Source organism: Hyla sarda, chromosome 6, assembly GCF_029499605.1.
Source record: "Hyla sarda isolate aHylSar1 chromosome 6, aHylSar1.hap1, whole genome shotgun sequence".
Taxonomy (NCBI): Eukaryota; Metazoa; Chordata; class Amphibia; order Anura; family Hylidae; genus Hyla; species Hyla sarda.
The window spans coordinates 50,158,461-50,185,689 of NC_079194.1; the positions used below are offsets into that span (position 1 = coordinate 50,158,461).

The following is a 27,229-nucleotide window of genomic DNA, read 5'->3' on the forward strand; positions in this document are numbered from 1 at the left end:
TTGATTGCATACACTGAACAATGCTGTGCCGATCAGCTTCCCTGAGCTACCAACAAGTGACTTTCTGCACTTGAGATGCCGCATTCAACTTTGGCGGCATCTAAAGTGTTAATGCCAAACATCACCCAGATCTGTGATGTCCGGCATTAGCCATGGGACCCAGCTTCTGATAGCAGCCCGAACCAACTGCCCATGAAGCGATTTCAGCTCATGAGCTCTCTTTATAGACCAGAAGCTTGTGCATGGCATACACTACGCCCTGCGTCCTCTAGGGGTTAAATCACCCCACTTTATACCATTTTAAAAAAAAAATGAAAAAAATGTTTGCTATAGCAGTGTGCTGCATTTTCTGAACTAATAAAATATAATGTTTATGATCCTGCACTGTGAACAGTGTAAATGGGGGGGGGAATACCAAACGTCTGAATTGAAGATTTTTTTATCAGGGAAAAAAATGCATCAAAAGTGATCAATAGGTTCCATCAAAACAAAAATGATATTGATTAAAAAAAAAATGTAAAATGCAGATCATGGCACAAACAATGATCCCTCATACATTTCCGTAGACTGGGACAAAAAGGTCGATTTTATGCATATTTACGTGTGTGTGTGTGTGTGTGTGTGTGTGTGTATATATAATTATTATTTTTATTTTATTAAAAATATATTGTTTTAAATAAAACCTATAGAATGTGGGTATCGTTGTAATTGTATTGTTCTGGCCAATGTTATAACTGATTCCTCTGAAATGCTGCAGCGTGAACCCTGCATTGTTATAATTATGGAGCCTGTCCCTGTTTTGTGGTTCAGGCTTAAACCCTTTTATGGGCTTTAGTATAACTATTCCCACAGGATCCAGCAGATCAAGGACTGGGTGAGCAGATTCACTGTAATATTGTTTCTTGGGTGACTATTTTGCTTATGAAGCCTGGGGGTGATCTCCTAATATCGTTCCCTTCCTATTATATAACAAGTTGCTCGCATACAGTGCGACAGATCTTCTGCAGAGATATTGGCCAGCATTTACTGCGTCTTCTGCTGAACTTCTCAATGCTTAAAGATTTATTTACAGAATTGTGGTTTTGTGTTAAAAGGTTCATAAAGACCTCTGGAAATGCCACAGTCGATCATTTGTCAAAGTACCTGGCAGTCAGGTTGGCCCTTGAAGAATTTCGAAGCAAAGGAGAGACAAACCAAATGAGTCTGAACGCCGCCAGTGAAAAACAGTACACCATATATATCGCGACAGCCAATGGGCAATTTACGGTGAGTATTACATCAGCATGGAGGCCTCTACAGCTGATATGTAAAAACAAAGTTGGCAAGAAAACTCTTAGCACTGAACACAGTAATGTTGGACGCCATTATAATTCAGCATCTGGTGCAGGTTTGGGCTAAATAGAAAATATCACTTCTAGCATGCACACAGTAGTGGGGTGCTTGGCAGGGAAGGAACGTATGATAGTACAGTGGACCCTCCAAGTTACAATATTAATCGGTTCCTGGATGACCATTGTAGATTGAAACCATTGTATGTTGAGACCATAATTCTATGGAAACCTGGTAATTGGTTCTGAAGCCCCCAAAATGTCATCCAAAAATAGGAAAAAGTGAAGATTAAAGAAAAATAAGTAGATAACTAATATAGATATAAGGATTTGCTTTATTTAAAAGTAAGAAAGATCTGCTGGGAGCTGTAATCACTGTCTATGTAGAGGACAGGAGCTTCTTCAGGGTCCTGTACACTACACAGTGTCCTAAAAAAGAAACATGGAGCCGGCCTCACCTGGAGCAGCTAACCCTGGCACAGGTAAATAGTAGTACAGAACATGTAATACCTCCCTGTACTGTAGGGGGTGCTACCAGACACCAGTCAGTGCATGCACTTCAGTAATACAGGGGTTTTACCAGGGAAATATCCATTCTGATTGGTCGGTTCTTGCAGCCATTGACACATTTCACAGATCTGGACGGTCTGTAGTATTGTATGTTGAGTCTGGTTTCAAGTTACAATGGTCCAGGAAAGATCATTGTATATTGAGGCCATTGTAAGTTGAGGGATCACTGTAAACATAAGAAAATTCCTTAAAGGGAACAGTTCATCAAAATTTCTCCCCATAAGCAATGCTTCCTTGAATATTCAATAAGTATTCTTACCATATTTCTATTGTCCTTTGTGATGCCCACAATATTCAAAAATAACTTTATAAATCATCCCGCGCTGTATTATAAATTCTCATAAGTAGTCCGTCCGTCTAAGTAGTCACTGCACTCAGTGCTGTAATCGCACCTCTCCCGTCCTAATCATACCTACATAGGCATGGTTAACAGCCCGGGCGCGGTGGAATCCTCCCCGGCTCTCCTGCGAGTCTCGCACAGGCCCTGAAGGATTGGACACTCTGGGCATGCACACGGAGGATGCTCACAGCAGCGTCTAAGCGACTAAGAGTCAGTGTGTAGACGCACACGCACGACAGCGTAGAAAAAACAACAGTGCGCATGCCCAGAGTGTCCTATCCTTCTGGGCCTGCGCGAGACTCTCTGCCTATGTAGGCGTGATTAGGACAGGAGAGGTGTGATTAGAGCCCTGGGCACGGTGACTACTTAGACAGCCTTATTGCCCAGGAGACTACCTATGAGAAATTAGCATACAGCGCGGGACGATTCATAGTTATTTTATGAAGATTGCGGGCATCAGGAAGGACAATAGAAATATGGTAAGAACACTAATTGAATGCTCAAGGAAGCGTTGCTTATGGTTACAGGGGGTAAATTTTGATTGGTTCCCTTTTAGCAGTTACCCTGTTCTCAGCTGCCAGAGTGGGAAGGAGACCAATTCTTTCTAGAGTCTATCCCCTGCAGCACAGATTATTAGTAACACCAAATGGGACACACGCAAATAGATATTGATGTTTTTTTTTTTTTTGTGCTAGGAATTTGTTTAAAAATGTTTTTGTGTATGAGATTGCATATGAGGGAAGTAGATAATATTATATACTCAGCTCGTAGACATGTATATACCTGGGTCATCAACGTTTAGGCCATTCGTATTTCCATGAAACTAACATTTATGTCTGTTTTTCCTCCAGGTGCTAAATGGTTCATTTTCCTTGGAACTTGTCAGTGAAAAGTACTGGAAGGTGAATAAACCGATGGAACTGTACTACGCACCAACTAAGGAGCACAAATAGTGGTGGACTCCCTCAGACCGGTGCTCTTCTTTACCTTGAAGGTTTCTACTATATGGACTTTGCACTCGCGAAGCAACAGACCGCCCCCCCCACCCCCACCAACCTGAAAAAAGACATTTGTCACCTTATTTACAAGGACAATTCTGTGACAGTGTTCACGACTCTCAGAGGAGTAAAGGGACTTCTTTGGCGAAAGGACCACGTTTATCTAAGGATTCCTCTCATTATTTGTATTTATTTATTTAGTAAAATGTTGGTAACTGTGTACGAGCTGTACGGACACAAACGTAGCATTGGCAAAAGGAAGATGCGCCTGGTGTAAAGTAGCAATTTTATCTTAGTGGAGCGGAACAAATGTATCACGTGGGCACATACACTACATTACCTACCCATCATGGTGGATTTTACATTCTGTTTCTATAGAACACATGTACAGTTTTACATTCATCACAATGATGGTGTCAGACAAGGCTTGTGTTACATCTTGAAGGGATTGCCCCATATAACAAAAAATTATTCTAAATTAATACGTTATGTGAAATTAAACTTATTTCAAATGTACAATCATTTTGAAAAATTTCCTGTATGAGAGAAAGAAGGTTTCTGATTCCCCCCCCCCCCCCATGTGCCTGCATTGTATTGATAACTTGTCCTTGGTTATGACCCACTAAGGTTGTCGCACATACTCAGTTCAACTGCCAATGCTTTTAGGAGACTGCAATTGGTCTCCACTTTGCATATAAGCAAGGGGGATTGTGGGAAACTGAATAGTGACCATGCTGTGGCCATTAGTAGAGCACACAGTAAGGGAATCATTTAAAGGGGTATTCCGGATTTATACATCGTATCCCCTAGCCAAAGGATAGGGGATAAGATGTATGATCGAAGGGGTCCTGCCGCTGAGCACCCCCACGATCTTTGTGGAGCCCCTGGAATTCTGTGTTGGGCGCTGCCTCCCGAGATGGGACGTGCTGCCACGCCCCCGCCCATAGACATGAATGGAGGGGGCAAGACCGTGACATCATTCCCCCCTCTTGAATGCAGCACCCAGCGCAGAATGCCGGGGGCTTCACAGAGATCGTGGGGGTCCCCAGCGGCAGGACCCCTGCGATCATATGTTATCCCCTATCCTTTGAATAGGGGATAAGATGTATAAACCCAGAATACCCCTTTTAACCTATAAACTGCACATTTATTTATCCTCCTCCACATATGTGTCTGATTTTACCAATTTCGTGGGACGACCCCTTTAATGGTTAACACAGGGAACCGCTGTTACATCTCCTTTCTGTGCCAAGTGTTTTTGAAGTTCCTGTGGGCATGTGAATATTCGACATTATACTATTAAGAAGGTTTTGAGAAATCGATTGTATCTAGCCTGAAAAAGTTAGTATTCTGTATATATCCATTGTAAATAAAGCTACTTTGAGTTGGCATGTGTCATTGATACCGACAATCGATAGTACCACTTTACTCTTTTTAGGTTGGTTATGAACTGCAAAAACGTATCTAGGCTTTTAAGATTATTGAACAAACTTTTTCCAACAGTGCCCCAGGTGTCCTCCAGGTTGTGTGTGGTATTACAACTAGGCTGCATTCACTTATAGAAAATCGATCTGCAATACCACACTTAACCTGATGACAGGTGTGGTGCTGTCTTTTAAAGAAATTAGCACCGTTTTTTCTATTTCTGGATAACCCCTTTAACCTTTTCCACCCAGGACGTAAGGGTACATTCTAAGGCTGGTAGCCAGAGGACTTACCTTGCCTTCAGTGGTTGCTGATCTTCTCCTATTGATAGAGCCTGTCTGTGGCAGGCTCTACTTATAGAGCGCAGAAGTGTAAAACAGACAAAACCCATAAATTAACACCTTCTATACTGAGTTTAAATCCCCATAAACCTATTAAGTATCGCTGCGTGCAAAATTTGCTACTAATAAAACATTATTGATCCTGCATGTTAAATAATGGCATAATTCTGTCTTTTTTTATTTTATTTATTTATTTATTTTTTATTCTGTCACTTCACCTCCCAGAAAAAATAGAATAAAAAGCAATCAGAAAGCCCCATCTAAACAAACCTGGTACTGTACCGATAAAAACTACATCTACAAAAGGTTAATGTAAATTGGATATCTTAATCCTATTGACCTACAGATTAAAGATAATATATCACTTTAACAGTAAAGTGCACTGTGTAAAATTGAAGACCCCCAAAAGCAGCTAAATTAGAGGGGCGATTTGGGGTTAAATTTCACCCTACAAATAGTTTTTTTGTTTTGCTGTTGGCACCAGGACAGATTTGCTATGGGGATTTGCTCCTCCTCTGCACAGTTCCTGACATGGACAGAGGGGGCAACAGAGCACTGTAGTCAGACTGGAAAGAACTACACAACTTACTCTAAGGTTATGTTTACGTACAGGATCTGCTGCATATTTTGTACAGCTGATTTCTCGATCGGCTCCATTGGGGGACACAGACCATGGGTATATGCTGCTGTCACTAGGAGGCTCGACACTATGGCAACGAGAAAAGTTTGCCCCTCCCAGCAGGGTATACCCGCCCACAGGCACCCGAGCTAATCAGTTTTAGCTTGGCGTCTTAAGGGGCAGACGCTGGTCTGGGTTCTCCCAGACCAGGTCCCACATTTTTAGTTTTTTAAGTTTTAGGGGACGTTTAGATTTTTATCTTCCTTTTCTGTTTTCAAGTGGGGACTCAGTTCACGGTTTCCCCATTTGCGATTGAGGGGGCACAGACATTGTGGATGTACTGTCAACCCCCTCTCGCCAACCATCAGCACCTGGGGTTGTACCTCCATGGGTCCGGGTCCCCCTACCTCCCTGCTCGTCTCGCTGTTACAGCCCAGCATGATGCAGGTGACTAATAGCTGACTGAAGACTTCATTAGGTAAGTTCTTCAGACTGAGGTGAGTATTTTTTTTTTCCCCCCTTTTTCTTACAGGCTAGGGGACTTTCAACCTCTGTAGACCCCCAGTTTTGGCCCAATCTTTATTACAGCTGGGCAACTCCTTCCATAGAGAAATGGGGGCCTGTTCAGTGGGGACTTAGTCCTCCCTCAATTATTCTCTGGGTCTCTCCAACCTCAGGGATTTGGGGGACATTATCAGTGGTGTAGTACTATATTCGCCGTTTTGTGCAGCGCCGGCGTGTTTTTTTTTTTTTTTTTTTTACACAGCTCCCTTCCCTCAGCGGCTGCCGGCTTCCCCCCTCTCGCTCCACATGCGAGTGCCGGCTTCAGCCTCGGCCGCATCCTGCACCCGGGACACAGTTCTCCCCCGTCGGCAGCGCGAAGAAGCTGCCAGCGGTGTGTTTACCCGCTCCCTCCCCTTGCGCTCGCATATGCGATCAAGGCTGAGAGTGGGCGCCATTATCCCGGCTAAATGTTATTTCTGCCGCGGCCTCTGCCGAACCTTAGCCCCGCCCACCCTCGGCAGCTGGGATTAACTCACTAGCGCGCAAATTAACTACAATTAACGCAGTGTGCGAACATGGGGGCTCCCAGAACCAATCAGAGACGCCCATAGTTTTATCTGGCCCCCTCTTTTCATTGGTCCTGTATTCTCCTGTCTCTCTCTCGAAGTTCTCCTGACAGCAGCTGCCCTGTTGGCGACACAGACACTGGGTGAGACAGTTTCATTTTACTATGTCTGAGCCCAGAACTGTTCCTCCCTCTAAGCAGTTAACTGGGACCCTGGTCACCTATTATACCTGCAAGGGCTGTAATACAAAAATGACTAGTTCTACTGAACCCACTTGTTCTGCCTGCACCACTGACCCCATGTTATTTCTGCCCAGGAAGTCCTCCAGACCCTGGGGACTCTGCTATCCCTCCAGTCTGGGTATCCTCCCTCTCCCAGTGTATTTCCAACTTGGCTCAGGTCTCCCGTTCTGTGGTGACTGCCTTAGAGAGGTCCTCCCTAAGCCGACCCTCCAGAGAGACCCGCTCTCCCTATACTAACCGCTCTCGCAAGCGTAATAGGGGTGTATCATCCGACTCATATCCTGAGTCTTCTGGCAGACACAGGAGCTCTCATCACAGGTTTCGCCCCTCTGCTCCAGTTTGCCGCAAGTCACTCCCCTAGAGGACGCTCCCCTGGTCGCCACTCTGTCTCCCCAGAACCGTGTACCAGGTCAGTATCTCCCTCTTCCAGGGCTGCCTCCACTCTTTCCCGCTCACCTGGAAAACTTGTAGATGAGGCTTCTGACTCAGAGGACCGCACAAATGTCTGACATGGTGGACACATTGGTTTCGGCCATAAGGGACACCTTCCACCTAGAGGACCCAGGAACTTCGGACGTAGCTGCAGAAGTTTCCTTTCACCGTACCCGACCAGCACCCAAGATTTTCAGCTCTCATGCGGAATTTGAAGAAGTTTCAGGAACCGAAGAAGATTCAAGCACAATACCCTTTTATTATTACTCGGTGGACCTCCTCTTCAACTGTGGATCCACTGGTCTCCCGCCTTTCTAAGGTGACTACTCTGCCATTGGCTGATGAGACTTCTTTCAAAGATCCGGCGGACAAGAAGGTGGAGACTTTGACAAAATTTGCCTTTGAGCCAGCAGGTTCGTCCCTCCTTCCTGCTTTTGCTTCTGCCTGGGTGTCAAAAGCCCTTTCAGTCTGGTCTTCCCAACTCCGCCAGGGTATTCTTTCAGGATCCCCCCCCCCCTCCGGAGGAGTTGGCTGACTTAGCTCTTCAATGCTCCAAAGCTGGAGATTTTCTGTGTTTTGCTTCCATGCAGTCTGCCTGCTGTGTTGCCTTTGCCACAGGCAACCTGGTAGCCCTCCGTCGCTCCATGTGGCTCAAAGCCTGGGATGCGGACACCGCCTCCAAGAAGTCTCTGACTGAACTTCTCTTTACTGGTTCTCGACTTTTTGGCAAGCGCCTAGATGAGATTATCTCAAAGGCGTTGTCCAGAAAGAGTTCCTTATTACCTCAGAATAAGGCTCGCAGCACTACTTACCTTCGGAAGTCCTCCTCTTTCCGGTTCTTTTGGACTTTTGCTGCCAATAAAGGGTCCAGGCAGGCACTTTCGCGGGACAAGAAGGCTCCTGCCTTCCAGACCCGTCCCTCCTGGAAATTTGATAACCGTTCCGGCCATTTTGCGGCCAAATCAGGCACCCACAAACCTACCTCGGCCTGAGGGACGCCCCCACGTGCAGATTTTTCTCAGGTGGTAGGTCGTCTCTTACTCTTCCGGGATGTCTGGACCACGCATGTGGGACTCTGGCTATGGGACCCACACATACATAGGTACCTTATAGGATGCGGTACTGGGACACCACACTATCAGACAGGACAAAGGACAGAGGAGTACTATCACAGAGGAGTACTATCAGACAGGTGAGAGCACAGAGGAGTCCTATCAGACAGGAGGGAGCATAGAGGAGTTCTATCAGACAGGAGAGAGCACAGAAGAGTACTATCAGACAGGAGAGAGTACAGAGGAGTACTATCAGACAGGAGAAAGCACAGAGGAGTACTATCAGATGGGAGAGAGCAAGAGGAGTGCTATCAGATGGGAGAGAACACCGAGGAGTGCTATCAGACAGGAGAGAGCACAGAAGAGCACTATCAGACAGGAGAGAGTACAGAGGAGTACTATCAGACTGGAGAGAGCACAGAGGAGTACTATCAGACAGGAGAGAACACACAGGAGTGCTATCAGACAGGAGAGAGAGCACAGGGGAGCGCTATCAGACAGGAGAGAACACAGTGGAGTACTATAAGACAGCAGAGAGCACAGAGGAGTCCTATCAGACAGGAGAGAGCACAGAGGAGTACTATCAGACAGGAGAGAACACAGAGGAGTACTATCAGACAGGAGAGAACACAGAGGAGTACTATCAGACAGGAGAGAGCACAGAGGAGTGCTATCAGACAGGAGAGAGCACAGAGGAGTGCTATCAGACAGGAGAGAACACAGAGGAGTACTATCAGACAGGAGAGAGCACAGAGGAGTACTATCAGACAGGAGAGAGCACAGAGGAGTACTATCAGACAGGAGAGAACACAGAGGAGTACTATCAGACAGGAGAGAGCACAGAGGAGTGCTATCAGACAGGAGAGAGCACAGAGGAGTGCTATCAGACAGGAGAGAACACAGAGGAGTACTATCAGACAGGAGAGAGCACAGAGGAGTACTATCAGACAGGAGAGAGCACAGAGGAGTACTATCAGACAGGAGACAGCACAGAGGATTGCTATCAGACAGGAGAGAACACAGAGAAGTGCTAGCCCACCCTCACTTACTGGACTTTGTTTATGCCTGTGTTTCAGCTTGGACAAAGCCATGATTTTATAGGCCATGATTTCCATAAAAATAACATTTTCTTATGAAGTATATTAGAAAGGTTAATGTTTTGCCAAGATGTATACCCCAAAAGTAAACACCACTACCAAAATAAAGTACAAAAATATATTTTATTGAACAAACATAATAATAAAAGCAAATGACATAAAATATTAGTGCACATACGAACGGTCACAATTGGTAGTGCATGGAAGGTAAGTATATATCACAAATGGAGACTCATAACAGGAAATGTAATCAATAAAATAGCAGCTAGTAAGTTCAGAAGATGTATAGTTATAGCACATATAAAGTGCCTAGTGCAGAAACCTAGCTAGCATAATACATGTAGTAGCAAAATATTCCCGGGGTCTACAGAGAGTAAGCAAGTCTTACCAATCCATGCACCATGGTGCTTACTCTCTATAGACTCCGGGATATTTTGCTACTACATGTATTATGCTAGCTAGGTTTCTGCACTTTATATGTGCTATAACTATACATCTTCTGAACTTACTAGCTGCTATTTTATTGATTACATTTCCTGTTATGAGTCTCCATTTGTGATATATACTTACCTTCCATGCACTACCAATTGTGACCGTTCGTATGTGCACTAATATTTTATGTCATTTGCTTTTATTATTATGTTTGTTCAATAAAATATATTTTTGTACATTATTTTGGTAGTAGTGTTTACTTTTGGGGTATACTCGAGTATAAGCCGAGTTTTTCAGCACGATTTTTCGTGCTGAAAACAGCCCCCTCGGCTTATACTCGAGTGAACTCTCCACCCACAGTGGTCTTCAACCTGCGGACCTCCGGAGGTTTCAAAACTACAACTCCCAGCAAGCCCGGGCAGCCATCGGCTGTCCGGGCTTGCTGGGAGTTGTAGTTTTGAAACCTCCGGAGGTACGCAGGTTGAAGACCACTGCGGCCTTCGACATCATCCAGCCCCCTCTCACCCCCCTTTAGTTCTGTACAGTACTCGCCTCCGCTCGGCGCTGGACCGGTGCTGTAGGACTGTCCGGAGAGGAGGTGGTCCGGTGGGATAGTGGTTCCGGGCTGCTATATTCACCGGGGAGGCCTTTTCTAAGCGCTTCGGGCCCGGCCCCAGAATAGTCACGTTGCCTTGACAACGACGCAGAGGTACGTTCATTGCCAACGTACTTCTGCGTCATCGTCAAGGCAACGCCTCTATTCCGGGCCGGAAGCGCAGAGAAGAGGCCTCCCCAGTGAAGATAGCAGCCCGGAACCACTATCCCACCGGACGACCTCCCCACAGTCCTGCAGCACCGGAGCAGCGCCGAGCGGAGGTGAGTACTGTACAGAACTAAAGGGGGGTGAGAGGGGGCTGGATGATGTCGAAGGCCGCAGTGGTCTTCAACCTGCGGACCTCCGGAGGTTTCAAAACTACAACTCCCAGCAAGCCCGGACAGCCGATGGCTGCCCGGGCTTGCTGGGAGTTGTAGTTTTGAAACCTCTGGAGGTCCGCAGGTTGAAGACCACTGAGGGCGGATGATGACAAGAGGATGATGAAGGGGGGGTGTGGGATGATGACAAGAGGATGATGAAGGGGGGTGTGTGGGATGATGAAGGGGGGTGGGGATGATGACAAGGGGATGATGAAGGGGGGGGGGTGTGGGATGATTACAAGGGGATGATGAAGGGGGGATGTGTGGGATGATGACAAGGGGATGATGACAGGTGATGATGACGAGGGTCTGGATGATGACGAGGGTCTGGATGATGACAGGCGGTGATGATGATGAGGATGTTAATGACGGGTCTGGATGATGACAGGGGGGGATGATGTATTTCCCACCCTAGGCTTATACTCGAGTCAATAACTTTTCCTGGGATTTTGGGTTGAAATTAGGGGTCTCGGCTTATACTCGAGTATATACGGTATATACTTATATACTTACCTTCCATGCACTACCAATTGTGACCGTTCGTATGTGCACTAATATTTTATGTCATTTGCTTTTATTATTATGTTTGTTCAATAAAATATTTTTTGTACATTATTTTGGTAGTAGTGCTTAATTTTGGGGTATATTTATTAGGGAACACTACTCCTACGGGTGTTGGTTGGTGAGGTGAGATTCCACACCGTATGTCTGATTTGGTGTAACTTTTGCCAAGATGTACAACAGATAAAAAGTTTTTGTATCTGATAGTGCCCATTTAAGATTACTAAACCTTTCGGTGTTTCACCGAAATGAAAGAAAAGCTGAAATATATGTCTTGTTTGTGTTTGCAGATTTTCCGTTTTAATCCAGCATTTTCTGTAGCGCAGCAGGTGTTGACAAAAAATGCAACTACATAGTTTTTCCCCCAATTCTGACATATTTAGAAATGTCCCATACAGAATGACATGACACACAGAGCATTTTAGGGTTTCCTTTTATTTTGGATATTTCACCCTGACCCCTACTACCAGTCAGATATTGGATGCAGCAGAAATAGATGGAATATGCAAATGTTTTTATAATGTCAATATGTTAGGATTGGAAAGCTTCTTGTTGTTGGTTGGGTGGTATTCACTGGTGGTCTAGACCATTTATTTTTTTTCCCACCATGGTGCCTTCAGCTGTTGCAAAACTACAACTTCCAGCATGGCTGTCTGGGCATGCTGATAGTTGTCATTTGGCAACAGCTGGAGGCTCCCAATGAGACACCAATCTAGACTGTTTATGTACAGATCCTGTTCAGTGGTTGCTGGATGGAGGAGCATACACCTGCACTGGTTGTTAAAGGCAGCATAGACAGAAGACTGATCCAGTCTTCAGGTCTACACTTTATAAGTGTTGTTGCCTCAATTCTTTATTGTTGCACCTTTGTATCCCCCCCCCCCCCATCTATTGCTCAGAGCACGTGTCCTGCCATCCCTCACTCTCCTCCTTTGATAAACAACCATGATACAATATTTATATATATATTGCACTGCTGGGCAACTGGTCTGAATTCACAATATTTTCCACCGGCTGTGTTTAAGTAAGGAGAGCAGTAGATGGCGGTATAGTACATGAAGTCCTACAATACACCTGTGTAGTGCATGCATGGATACTAAACATTGTAATATACAGTGATCCCTTAACTTTCAATGGCCTCAACATACAATAGTTTCAACATACAATGATCTTTCCTGGACCATTGTAACTTGAAACCAGACTCAACATACAATGCTACCGACAGTCCAGATCTGTGAAAAGTGTCAAAGGCTACAAGAACCGACCAATCAGAATGTGCATTCACTGGTAAAAGTATTACTGAAGTGCATGCACTGACTGGCTGTCTGGTAGCGCCCCCTACAGTACAGGGAGGTATTACATGTTCTGTACTCTTTACCTGTACCAGGGTTAGCTGCTCCTTTGCACACCATGTGAGAGCTGCTCCATGTTACTTTTTTAGGACACTGTGTACTGTACAGGACCCTGAAGAAGCTCCTGTCCTTTACATAGACAGTGATTACAGCTCCCAGCAGATCTCTATTACTTTTATATATAAGGATTTGCTTTATCTATATTAGTTATCTACTTATTTTTCTTTAATCCTCATTTTTTCCTATTTTCGGATGACATTTTGGTGGCTTCAGAATCAATTACCAGGTTTCCATAGAGTTATAATCTCAACATACAATGGTTTCAACATACAATGGTCGTCCTGGAACCAATTAAAGGGGTATTCCAGGAATTTATTTTATTTGACTATGCTACAGGGGCTGTAGATTCCAAAATCCCTAAGTAACAGGTGTTGTTCTTAACCCATTGTTTAAAACTCATCCTTGAAAATAATTTTTTCTCTTACAATGCCACCATGTTCCATCGAACGAGTGGAACAGCAATGGGAACACGTGTGGCGTCATCATACGCCAATTTGTTTATGGGGTGCTTTGAGGAACAGGTCATCCTGTCCAATCCCCTATTTCAAGATCATGTGGTGGTGTACAAAAGGTACATAGATGACCTGTTCCTCATCTGGCGTAGTCCCCCCGTAAAAATAGTGATGCTGGTTGCAGCAATAAATGAAAATAATTGGGGTTTAACCTTCACCCTTTCTTCCTCTGTGGAGGCAATAGAGTTCCTAGACCTAAGGGTCACTCACAAAAACAATAAATTCAGCACGTGCACCTTCTTTAAGAAGGTTGACTCCAATAGCTATATTCCATTCTCAAGCGGACACCACAAAAAATGGAAACAGAACATTCCTTTTGGTCAGTTTAAAAGAGTCAGAAAAAACTGTACCAGTGACTCTATCTTTGCCGAACAATCCAATATTTTAAAATCTCGCTTTTCAGCTAAAGGATATCCAAAGGAATTGATAAATAATGCCTATGAGAAAAGACATGCACTCACCCAGGGAGAATGTCTGGATAAACTGGATTCTGAACCTTGCCTGGAGGCAAAGGGAAGGAAAAACCTGAAAAAAGAGGGAAACACAACTTAAACGTTATTACTATGTACTCAGCCGGCCAAAAAGAAATTAAAAAAGTACTGAGTAAACATTGTGAGATACTTCTGTCTGACCCCCATTTGGGAAAAATTCTGCCCAAAAATCTGGGTCTGACTTTCAGAAGAGCCCCCACTGTAAAAGGTATGATTGGTACAAGCAATCTAAAATGTCATCAACAACTTCCAAAGGATTCCAGAACTACAAAAAAAGAAAACTTGGGGGTTTACCAATGTAAGAAATCTAGATGCTTGTGCTGCCAATCAATCAAGTATGGGAGGAAGGATTTTTTCAGTACCCATACAGGTGATTCTTTTACCATTAAACAGCATCTGACATGTCAAACAAAATATGCAATCTATCTGATTGAATGCCAGTGCAACAAACAATATGCAACAATGTGCAACAAACAAACTCTTTTATTTTTCTGTATATGGGGATGTATAAGGGTCATTTTTTGCGCTTTGATTTGTAGTTTTTATCGGTACCATTTTTGTTTTGATGGGACTTTTCAATTGCTTTTTAGATATTTTTATGGTATTTGAAGGGACCAAAAATTAGCAAATCTGGTTAGTGCAGTATTACGACTTTTATGGCCCCACTTTTGATTTTGTCTTGGGACACTCTAAGCCTAAATACGGCCCTGCATGTATGCTGCAAAATGAAAGCTCTAAAAATAACACCCTTAACCCCTTAAGGACCCAGCCATTTTACAACTTAGGACCCGGCCATTTTTTGCACATCTGACCACTGTCACTTTAAACATTAATAACTCTGGAATGCTTTTAGTTATCATTCTGATTCCGATATTGTTTTTTCGTGACATATTCTACTTTAACATAGTGGTAAAATTTTGTGGTAACTTGCATCCTTTCTTGGTGAAAAATCCCAAAATTTTATGAAAAATTTGAAAATTTAGCATTTTTCTAAATTTGAAGCTCTCTGCTTTTTTTTTTTTTATATTCATATATACAATATGTCCACTTTATGTTTGCATCATAAAGTTGACATGTTTTTACTTTTGGAAGACACCAGAGGGCTTCAAAGTTCAGCAGCAATTTTCCAATTTTTCGCAAAATTTCCAAAATCACAATTTTTCAGGGACCAGTTCAGGTTTGAAGTGGATTTGAAGGGTCTTCATCTTAGAAATACCCCACAAATGACCCCATTATAAAAACTGCACCCCCCCAGAGTATTCAAAATGACATTCAGTCAGCGTTTTAACCCTTTAGGTGTTTCACAGGAATAGCAGCAAAATGAAGGAGAAAATTCACAATCTTCATTTTTTTACACTCGCATGTTCTTGTAGACCAAATTTTTGAATTTTTACAAGGGGTAAAAGGAGAAAATGTATACTTATATTTGTAGCCCAATTTCTCTCGAGTAAGCACATACCTCATGTCTATGTAAAGTGTTCGGCGGGCGCAGTAGAGGGCTCAGAAGTGAAGGAGCGACAAGGGGATTTTGGAGAGTACGTTTTTCTGAAATGGTTTTTGGGGGGCATGTTGCATTTAGGAAGCCCCTATGGCGCCAGTACAGCAAAAAAAAACAAAAAAAAAAAAACACATGGCATACCATTTTGGAAACTAGACCCCTTGAGGAACGTAACAAGGAATAAAGTGAGCCTTAATACCCCACAGGTGTTTCACGACTTTTGCATATGTAAAAAAATAAAATAAAAATTTCACTAAAATGTGTTTCCCCCCAAAATTTCACATTTTTGCAAGGGTTAATAGCAGAAAATACCCCCCAAAATTTGTAACCCCATCTCTTCTGATTATGGAGGTACCCCATAAGTTGACCTGAAGTGCACTACGGGCGAACTACAATGCTCAGAAGGGAAGGAGTCATATTTTGCTTTTTGAGAGCAAATTTTGCTCGGGGGCATGTCGCATTTAGGAAGCCCCTATGGTGCCAGGACAGCAAAATAACCCCCACATGGCATACTATTTTGGAAACTAGACCCTCTGAGGAACGTAACAAGGGGTACAGTGAGCATTTACCCCCCACTGGTGTCTGTCAGATCTTTGGAACAGTGGGCTGTACAAATTTTTTTATTTGCACAGCCCACTGTTCCAAAGCTCTGTCAGACACCAGATGGGTGTAAATTCTCACTGCACCCCTCATTACATTCCATGAGGGGTGTAGTTTCCGAAATGGGGTCACATGTGGTTTTTTTTTTTTGGGCGTTTGTCAAAACCGCTGAAACAATCAGCCACCCCTGTGCAAATCACCTCAAATGTACATGGTGCACTCTCCCTTCTGGGCCTTGTTGTGCGCCCCCAGAGCACTTTGCGCCCACATATGGGGTATCTCCGTAGTCGGGAGAAATTGCATTACAAATTTTGGGGGGCTTTTTTCGCTTTTACCTCTTGTCAAAATGAAAAGTATAGGGCAACACCAGCATGTTAGTGTAAAAAAATTACACTAACATGCTGGTGTAGACCCCAACTTCACCTTTTCATAAGGGGTGAAAGGAGAAAAAGCCCCCCAAAATTTGTTAGGCAATTTCTCCCGAGTACGGCGATACCCCATATGTGGCCCTAAACTGTTGCCTTGAAATACGACAGGGCTCTGAAGTGAGAGCACCATGCGCATTTGAGGCCTGAATTAGGGATTTGCATAGGGGTGGACATAGGGGTATTCTACACCAGTGATTCCCAAACAGGGTGCCTCCAGCTGTTGCAAAACTCCCAGCATGCTTGGACAGTCAACGGCTGTCCGGCAATACTGGGAGTTGTTGTTTTGCAACAGCTGGAGGCTCTGTTTTGGAAACAGTGGCGTACCAGACGTTTTTCATTTTTATTTGGGAGGGGAGGGGGGGCTGTGTAGGGGTATGTGTATATGTAGTGTTTTTTACTTTTTATTTTGTGTTAGTGTAGTGTAGTGTAGTGTTTTTAGGGTACAGTCCCACGGGCGGGGGATTACAGTGAGTTTCCCGCTGTGAGTTTGAGCTGCCGCGCAAAATTTGCTGCATCGCAAACCTGCAGCCTGATTCTCACTGTAAACCCCTGCCCATGTGAATGTACCCTGTACATTCACGGGGGGGCTGGTAACCTCCAGCTGTTGCAAAACTACAACTCCCAGCATGCACAGTCTATCGGTGCATGCTGGTAGTTGTAGTTTTGCAACAGCTGGAGGCACACGGGTTGGGAAACACTGAGTTAGGAAACATACAATGTTTCTTAACCAATGTGCCTCCAGTTGTTGCAAAACCACTACTCCCAAACATTCTCAGGCATGCTGGAAGTAGTAGTTCGGCAGCATCTTTAGAGCCAGATGTTGCCGAACTACAACTCCCAGCATGCTTGGAGTTGTAGTTTTGCAACATCTGGAGGACTACAGTTTGCAGACCACTAATACAGTGGTTCCCAATCTGTGCCCTTCCAGATGTTGCAAAACTACAACTCTCAGTATGCCAAAACTGTCCAGGCATGCTGGGAGTTGTAGTTCTGCAACATCTGAATGGCCAGATGTTACAGAACTACAACTCCCAGTATGCCTGGACAGTAAGGGCATGCTGAGGATGTGTAGTTTTGCAACATCTGGAAGGGCACAGTGGTCTCCAAACTGTGGACCTCCAGATGTTGCAAAACTGCAACTCCCAGCATGCCCAGACGCCAAGGGCTGTCTGGGCATGCTGGGAGTTGTAGTATACAGGGTCCCATTACAGCCATGCATGTCGCTTTACGGCGGCTGAAGAGGAACTCACCTGTCGCCGCCACCGCCGTCTTCATCGCCGGGATCCGGGTCTTCAGGGACGAGGTAAGTACCGGGGCCGGGCCCCAGCACTCCCCTGTCCCCCGCCGCGTCCTCCGGTCTTCCTCCCGTTCTCTTCGGACTTCCAGGGGCCGGGCAGGGTGGGAGGAAGTAACCACCCCCCCTGCGATTGGTCGGTTAACTAACCGACGGATCGCAGGGGATCGGAGGAGGTGGCAGGCTTGCCACCTCGCTCCTAGCCTCCAGCATGGTCCTGGCTGTCTGTGACAACCGGGATCATACAAAATTACCGGGCGGTCGGGTCCCAGAGTCCCGATCAGCCCGGTATTGCCGCAGATCGCAGGGGCGATTTCCCTAGCGATTTGCGGCGATCGCCGACATGGGGGGCCTACATGCCCCCCCCCCGGCGTTTGCCCTGGATGCCTGCTGAAGGATTTCAGCAGGCATCCAGTTCCGATCTCTGCTCGGCGTGCGGCAGGGACCGGAAAACGCCAGGGCATAAGTTTACGCCCTGGGTCCTTAAGTACCAGGGTGCCGGGGCGTAAAATTACGCCCTGTGTCCTGAACAGGTTAAATACTATGCTATTTTTTCCATTGTTACCTGGGTCATTACATGAATTGTTGTATTAACCCTGTAACCACTGCTCCACACTTTCATTTTTGCTCCAGGAGCCACACGACTTACCTCACTGGTTAAACTCACATGGGGGAGATTCATCAAGACCTGTACTGAGTAAAAGTTGACCAGTTGCCCATAGCAACCGATCAGATGGCTTCTTTTAGTTTTCAGAGGCCTTTTAAAAAATGAAAGAAGCAATCTGATTGGTTGGTATGGGCAACTGGTCAACTTTTCCTAAGCACAGGTCTTGATGAATCTCCCTGATGAACATTTGTCTTCCCGTACTGTGTAACCATGGCAATTGTTCCCCCATCATCTGTTAGGAGATTGATTGCTTTTGTTACTTACCGCTTGTACAATCTCTCACTTATCTCTCAATGATCCCCTATCCTGTGGATATTGTGTCCTTTGACACCAGAAAATGGCCTTTTGTTAAAGAGGTACTGCTTTATATTCTTTGCCATCCTTTCCTCCCCTTGCCTTCTTCTCCCAGCAATCATTGCAGCTCCGTTCTGCCAGCCAGCTCACTCTCTGAGAGCAGCCCCAATCCCCCTGCTCTGAGCAGCAGAGAGAGGTTCAGTGTCTGATTGGCTGAGGCTGCACACCTGTCCCAGTTCTCAGCACTACAGAGAGCATGACTCATCAGTGCAGGGCAGAAAACATGTGCTCTATGTCTCACAGGAGGATGGGGGGCTGCTTTCAGAGACAGATTTGGACAAATACACAGTGGATGGCTGGATGATGTAATTCCCTTACTTCATGCATGTTAGTGACAACCAAAGAGGGTAAACTGTTCTACAAAGCTACTAAATGATATTTAGACAATTAAATAGGTTGATGAGAGGGAAAGGATGGGGTTAGTTCCCCAGAGTACCTCTTTAAAATCAAGTTTTTATGATAAATAAATAAAAAAAGTTGGTTATTTTTTTTTAAATAATTTTCTATTTTATTATCTATATTTCAAATAATTCTGAAATCTAGCAGTTTTCTCTTTCAGAATTTGTTATTGGAAGTTTTTACAAGAAAAAAAAATAGAGAAAACAGTGTAAAAATAACCAGTTTCAGGGTATAGAGAAAGTACAGTAGACTGTGTATACATAGAACATCATTGCAGTAGCATACTATTATAATCATAAGATTAAGTTATAAGTAGGAATTAGGCAGACCTATAGGACAGTTAAGGGTATGTTTACACAGCAAAATTTCCATGCAGAATTCCGTGGAAGAATTTTGCCGGAAATTCCACCGTAATTTACTGCCTATTAATTTGAATGGGATTCTGCAGTTTCATTCATTCATTTCCTGCCGCAGAAATTCTGCTTTTGGCATTCTGCAAAAATATATAAGACCAGTCTTATATTTTGCAGCGTCCGGCATTCTGTGCTGCTCCAATCTTGGAGACGCTGGGTTACCATGACGGAGATGTGACGTCATGCCCCGCCGCCTCCATTCATGTCCATTGAAGCAACCTACCGTATTTTACGCCCTATAGGACGCACCGGCGTATAAGACGCACCCAATTTATAGGTGCAAAATAAAAAAATAAAGATTTTGAACCCAATAGTGGTCTTCAAGCTGCGGACCTCCAGATGTTGCAAAACTACAACTCCCAGCATGCCCGGACAGCCGTTGGCTGTCCGGGCATGCTGGGAGTTGTAGTTTTACAACACATGGAGGTCCGCAGATTGAAGACCACTGGTATAGGAGGTAATACTCACGTGTCCCCGCCGCTCCGGACCCGTCACCGCTGCCCTGGATGTCGTTCCATCTCTGTCGCCGCGTCCCCGTCGCTCTGGAACGTCTCTGCTGCCGGCCGGGTATCCTCGCTCTCCGTCGCCGCCATCACGTCGATACGCACGCCGACGCACGTACGCGACGACGTGATGACGAGGAAGGAGAGCGCCGGCCATACAGGGGATCCCTGAACGGAGAAGACACCGAGGAGGCAGGTAAGGTCCCTCCCGGTGTCCTGTAAGCACTAACCTGGCTATTCAGTCGTGCGGTGAAATCGCGGCGGTCCCGAACAGCCCGACTGAACAGCCGGGTTAGTGTCACTTTGGCTTCAGACGCGGCGGTCAGCTTTGATCGCCGCGTCTGAAGGGTTAATACAGGGCATCACCGTGATCGGTGATGTCCTGTATTAGCCGCGGGTCCCGGCCGTTGATGGCCGCAGGGACCGCCGCGATAGGGGTGTATTCGCCGTATAAGACGCACCGACTTTTTCCACCCAGTTTTGGGGAAGAAAAGTGCGTCTTATACGGCGAAAAATACGGTATATTGTTGTTTCAATTATAATAATATCAACTTATGTGTCAACTTATGTATAATAATGTCAACTTCCGTGTCAACTTATGTGTTCAATATCAATCACTAACTAAAGTGTATGTGAAGCATAGTAAACGAATAATATGCTGTTTCATTCCTTCTTTCTGAACTCTAATCCTGGGACTTGTTCTTTATTTGCATTCTAAAGTGAAGGTTATATTGTGCAATGTAATCTTTATGCTTTGTGTACATGTTAGGCTCCTTTCACACTAGTGATTTCTCCGTTATTGAAGTTCCATCGCATGTTCCGTCACGATTTTCGGCAAAAACCTGCCATTACAAAACATCTGACGGCCGAGACTAAATCGCATTGCAGCCTATGGGATTTTGTAACTGCCCGTTTGCACCCGTATATGCCCGTAATTCATGAAAGGGGTACTCCGGTGAAAACCTTTTTTCTTTTAAATCAACTGGTGGCAGAAAGTTAAACATATTTGTAAATTACTTCTATTAAAAAATCTTAATCCTTCCAGTACTTATTAGCTACAGAGGAAATTCCTTTCTTTTTGGAACCCTGATGACATTACGAGCACAGTGCTCTCTGCTGACATCTCTGTCCATTTTAGCAACCATGCATAGCAGATGTATGCTAAGGGCAGCATGGTGGCTCAGTAGTTAGCACTGCTGCCTTGTAATGCTGGGGCCTTGGGTTCAAATCCAACTAAGGACAACAATAAATAAAGCATTATTATTATAATAATAATGTCAGCAGAGAGAACTGTGCTCGTGATGTCATTAGAGAGCATTCCAAAAAGAAAAGAATTTCCTCTGTAGTATTCAGCAGCTAATAAGTACACGAAGGATTAAGATTTTTTTATAGAAGTAATTTACAAATATGTTTAACTTTCTGCCACCAGTTGATTTAAAAGTAAAAGGTTTTCACCGGAGTACCCCTTTAAGGACGTTATACAGTGACGGGACATCGTGGCGGAAAAATTACTGCATGCAGTAATTTTTCCGCCACGATGTCCCGTCACTGTATAATGTCCTTAATGAATTACGGGCATATATGGGTGCAAACGGGCAGTTACAAAATCCCATAGGCTGCAATGCGATTTAGTCTCGGCCATCAGGGGTTTTGTAACGGCAGGTTTTTGCCAAAAATCGTGACGGAACATGCAACAGAACTTAAATAACGGAGAAATCACTAGTGTGAAAGGATCCTTATTGTCATTGCTGCAGGATTTGGTGACAGGGAAGTCCACACCTGGACACCATGTGGCTATAGTTGGTTAGTAGGGACAAGCATAAAAGCATGGGGATTCCACTGTGTGACGTGGATTGTTGTATGTGAGAGGGCAGTCAAGGGGCAACGGAGGCCAGAGGGCTCTTCCCGCGTGAGACAGGCAGGTACCATCCTTCATAGTAGTAAGTGCTGCTGAAGCAGTGTAGAGACTGAGCAGTGTTAGACATGAAACTGAAGCAGGGTCATCTGGAAGAGATTGAGAGACGGTATAAGGCCCCTTCCACACTGCAGTTGCTCCCCGTCGAAAACGGACGGTAAAGTCTCTTTTTTTTGTGACTTTAACGGACGTTCTCGTGACGGGGAGCAACAAGCAACAACGGGACCCAGCAGCTCCCATTTACTATTAAGGGGGCTGCCGGGACCGGTAGTTTTTGGACGGGATTAACGGGAGAAAAAGAAGGCTCTCACAGTAATTTTTCTCCCGTTATTCTCCCCGGCATCCCTGACGCCCATCACACTGCCGTGTCATAATGGGCCTAGTGCTGAGACTGAGACACTGAGTCCTCCACGGCAGAGTGGAGACAAAGGGGGAGATTTATCAAAACCTGTCCATAGGAAAAGTGGCCCAGTTGCCCAAAGCAACCAATCAGATCACTTCTTTCATTTTGCAGAGGTCTTGTTAAAAATTAAAGAAGCGCGCTGATTGGTTGCTATGGGCAACTGGGCAACTTATCCTCTAGACAGGTTTTGATAAATCTCCCTCTAAGTACGGCCATGTCCCTGGCTCAGGGGACTGAAACCTTGTGTAGAGACTTTGCTGCACAGGATCACAACCCACCATTGTTATTTAACCCCTTAAGGACGCAGGACGTAAATGTACGTCCTGGTGCGGTGGTACTTAACGCACCAGGACGTACATTTACGTCCTAAGCATAACCGCGGGCATCGGAGCGATGCCCGTGTCATGCGCGGCTGATCCCAGCTGCTGATCGCAGCCAGGGACCTGCCGGCAATGGCCGACGCCCGCGATCTCGCGGGCGTCCGCCATTAACCCCTCAGGTGCCGGGATCAATACAGTTCCTGGCATCTGTGGCAGTGCGCGATTTGAATGAATGATCCGATCATTCATAACGCCGCACGGAGGTCCCCTCTCCTTCCTCCGTGCGGCTCCCGGCGTCTCCTGCTCTGGTCTGTGATCGAGCAGACCAGAGCAGAAGATGACCGATAATACTGATCTGTTCTATGTCCTATACATAGAACAGATCAGTATTAGCAATCATGGTATTGCTATGAATAGTCCCCTATGGGGACTATTCAAGTGTAAAAAAAAATGTAAAAAAAATGTAAAAGTAAAAGTAAAAAAAAAGTGAAAAATCCCCTCCCCCAATAAAAAAGTAAAACGTCCGTTTTTTCCTATTTTACCCCCAAAAAGCGTAAAAAATTTTTTTCATAGACATATTTGGTATCGCCGCGTGCGTAAATGTCCGAACTATTAAAATAAAATGTTAATGATCCCGTACGGTTAACGGCGTGAACGAAAAAAAAAAGGCCAAAATTCCTACTTTTTTAATACATTTTATTTAAAAAAAATTATAAAAAATGTATTAAAAGTTTTTTACATGCAAATGTGGTATCAAAAAAAAAGTACAGATCATGGCGCAAAAAATGAGCCCCCATACCGCCGCTTATACGGAAAAATAAAAAAGTTATAGGTCATCAAAATAAAGGGATTATAAACGTACTAATTTGGTTAAAAAGTTTGTGATTTTTTTTAAGCGCAACAATAATCTAAAAGTATGTAATAATGGGTATAATTTTAATCGTATTGACCCTCAGAATAAAGAACACGTGTAATTTTTACCGTAAATTGTACGACGTGAAAACGAAACCTTCCAAAATTAGCAAAATTGCGTTTTTCGTTTTAATTTCCCCACAAAAATAGTGTTTTTTGGTTGCGCCATACATTTTATGGCATAATGAGTTATGTCATTACAAAGGACAACTGGTCGCGCAAAAAACAAGCCCTCATACTAGTCTGTGGATGAAAATATAAAAGAGTTATGATTTTTAGAAGGCGAGGAGGAAAAAATGAAAACATAAAAATTAAATTGTCTGAGTCCTTAAGGCCAAAATGGGCTGAGTCCTTAAGGGGTTAAGCAACAATTATTCAAGTGCAGGCCTCTAAGTGAGAACCGCCAAGCACTATAAACTTGTATTTCTTTTTCCTGTAACCATCAAGTTTGAAGTGTCTCCATTAAGTAAAGGGTTTCTAAATTTGCAAGCAAGTACTGTGTCAAGTTAATCACTGTGCCATCTCCTCAGCAGGTCGGTCACCACCAGTTCCCTTTCATCATCACCCACAGCCTGTAAGGGGGCTATCCCTTACACAAAGGGTTACCTGCCTTTTTAAGAAACTTCTGTCATGTCCTAGCAAAGCTATGATCAGGGGGGGGGGGGGGGTCCCAGTGATTATACTTCCACAATCCCTAAAACGAATGGGTTGTCGCTCTCAGCTGAGCATTGTGTGTCTGTTCCTGTTTGACAGCATGTGGCTATGCGCTGATGGTGATAGGATGGGAACCAAGAGGGAAAGTACAAGAACGAAAACAAGAACAAGGAAGGAAAAGAACAAACAGAGAAAAAAGGAAAGAAAAGCAACCAACGGTTCTAGACCAGGGGAAAACCTGGTGATTGGTAGCCCGCTACACATCATCCCTACTGTGGGAAGTAAAAGCCTATCAGGAGCTGTGTGCAACAACAACATACCCCAACCCCCCCCCATAACATAATATCACATTTTGCATGAATACCCCACAGACTCAAGGGTAGAGTGAGTTAGAATCAGGAAAGTCCATCTGAGAGAACAGTCCACTGACGTACAATCACTAATAAACAGACTAATACTTGAACCAGGAAACAACGTAGTGTAAGTACCATGGGCTAGTGCCCGGTAACCATGAAAGACGAGATCTCAGCAGCTAGCGGGTAGGCAGAGTCTTAGGTAGACAATCGTGGGGAAGACCCCGATGCCGGAGAAGCAGATTTACGTCGCACAGGCTGCCATTTCTCTTGACTTGGGGGTCTCACAGGGCAGGGAGGGACCGGCCACTCAAGGAGCGAGACCATCGGGAGCTCCAGGGCCTCCAGAAACTTGGGGAGATCACCTAGGTGCTAGAATAAGCTGGAACGGATAGCCCCAGCGGTACGGGATAGCCTTGGCACGGAGCAAGTCCAGCAGGGGTTTGAGCGCTCTCTGTAGCTGAAGAGTGCGCCTAGCCAGGTCAGGGAATAAGGAGACCGGAGCCCCATCCAAGTCCACAGGACCATGGTCCCTTGCAGCAAGCATGATTTTATCTTTCATCTTGAAGAAATGCACCCTGCATATAACATCTCTAGGTGGGACACTTTCAGGGGGTTTAGCTCTCGGGTAGCGGTGTATGCGGTCAAGTTCAACCAGAGCAACTTTATCTGGAGGTAACAGCGCAGCGAAAATCTTTTGCGCAACGGCGTCCAGGGCAGCCGGCGCCACAGACTCGGGGATGCCCCTGAAGCGTATATTATTACGACGATGGCGATTTTCTAAATCTTCCTGGTGGGAAAATAGTTCCATGATCTGGATAGAGTGCTCTTGTGAGATCATAGCATAGGAGTCCATACAATCTTGCAGGTTCTCCTGTCGCTGATCTAAGTCAGTAAGGTGCTGGCCTAAGTGACGCAGCTCCCCCTTCACAGATTCCATCTCAGATTTGTAAGTGTTCTCCAGCCTGGAGATGCACCGCTCAAAGTTTCGTGGGAAGCGCTTTAAGGTAAGACCTTATGTCCCAATCTCCACCAGAGTTCTCCTCATCAGAGTCTCCCATCCCCGATACCTGGGAGATCGGCGGGGAGGCAGGCCGGAGTCGCACGCCAGTGAACGAGAACGCGTGGAGGCCGCCATCTTGGGGGAGCTCGCGCCGACGTTTGAGGCCTTCTGACTGCTGAAATACTTGGTGATACCACCGGAGTCCAGCGGGGAGGGGTTCAGGCGGTCCTTGGGTTTCCTGGTGCGGGGCATGGGGTGAGTCCGTGGGATTTAACAGCCGTAGGAGCGGGGTAGAAGCAGGCGGGAGAGCGGAGCGAGGTGAAGCACGTCCTCACTCCTCCATAGGCAAGCCATGCCCCCGAAATTTTTTTTTTAAAATAAGAATATCACACTCTGAATTTGAGACCAATTTGCCCAAAACTACTTGCCTTGCTGTAAATTCAGTTGGAACCCCCAGCTTCCTTCTAATCTTCTGAAAGAAACTATTCCAATACCCAGCATTCACCGGACAATCCCAAATGACATGCAGAAAATTGGCTTCCTCCAACCTACATCTGGGCACAATAGAGATGATCACATTTTTGAAAAATTTGATTTGGCCAATTCACTGAAATTTCCGATTTTTTTTTTGGTTTTGTCCGAATTTATTCGCAACAAATTGCTATTAACCCCTTAAGGACCCAGCCCAAATATACCTTAAGGACCCGGCCATTTTTTGAACATCTGACCACTGTCACTTCAAGCATTAAAACTCTGGGATGCTTTTACCTTTCATTCTGATTCCAATATTGTTTTTTTCGTGACATATTCTACTTTATGTTAGTAGTAAAATTTTGTGGATACTTGCATCATTTCTTGGTGAAAAGTTCCAAAATTTGATAAAAAAATTGAAAATTTTGCATTTTTTTTTTTACTTTGAAGCTCTCTGCTTATAAGGAAAATGGATATTCCAAATAAATTATACATTGATTCACATATACAATATGTCTACTTTATGTTTGCATCATAAAGTTTACATGTTTTTACTTTTGGAAGACATCAGATGGCTTCAAAGTTCAGCAGCAATTTTCAAATTTTTCACAAAATTTTCAAAATCGGAATTTTTCAGGGACCAGTTCAGTTTTGAAGTGGATTTGAAGGGCCTTCATATTAGAAATACCCCACAAATTACCCCATTATAAAAACTGCACCCCTCAAAGTATTCAAAATGACATTCAGTAAGTGTGTTAACCCTTTAGGTGTTTCACAGGAATAGCAGCAAAGTGAAGGAGAAAATTCAAAATCTTCATTTTTTATACTCGCATGTTCTTGTAGACCCAGTTTTTGAATTTTTACAAGTGGTAATAGGAGAAAAAGCCCCCAAAATTTGTAACTCAATTTCTCTCGAGTAAGGAAATACCTCATATGTGTATGTCAAGTGTTCGGCGGGCGCAGTAGAGGGCACAGAAGGGAAGGAGCGACAATGGGATTTTGGAGAGTGAATTTTTCTGAAATGGTTTTTGGGGGGCATGTCACATTTAGAAAGCCCCTATGGTGCCAGAACAGCAGAAAACACCACATGGCATACCATTTTGGAAACTACACCCCTCAAGGCACGTAACAAGGGGTCCAGTTAG

The 27,229-nt window shown here is 44.7% G+C and overlaps 1 protein-coding gene across 3 annotated transcripts in view; it reads left to right on the forward strand.

Moving 5' to 3' along the window:
• RNF2 (ring finger protein 2) overlaps window positions 1-4,625 on the forward strand; it is a 33,875-nt gene extending 29,250 nt beyond the window's left edge. For all 3 annotated transcript variants that reach the window (XM_056523662.1, XM_056523660.1, XM_056523661.1), the window contains 2 exons: window positions 1,095-1,266; window positions 3,090-4,625. In XM_056523662.1, coding sequence (XP_056379637.1) covers window positions 1,095-1,266; window positions 3,090-3,191 — 274 coding nt within the window. In that variant the 3' untranslated portion in view covers window positions 3,192-4,625. The remainder of the gene's footprint in view (window positions 1-1,094; window positions 1,267-3,089) is intronic.
• The last annotated feature ends 22,604 nt before the right edge of the window (window positions 4,626-27,229 follow it).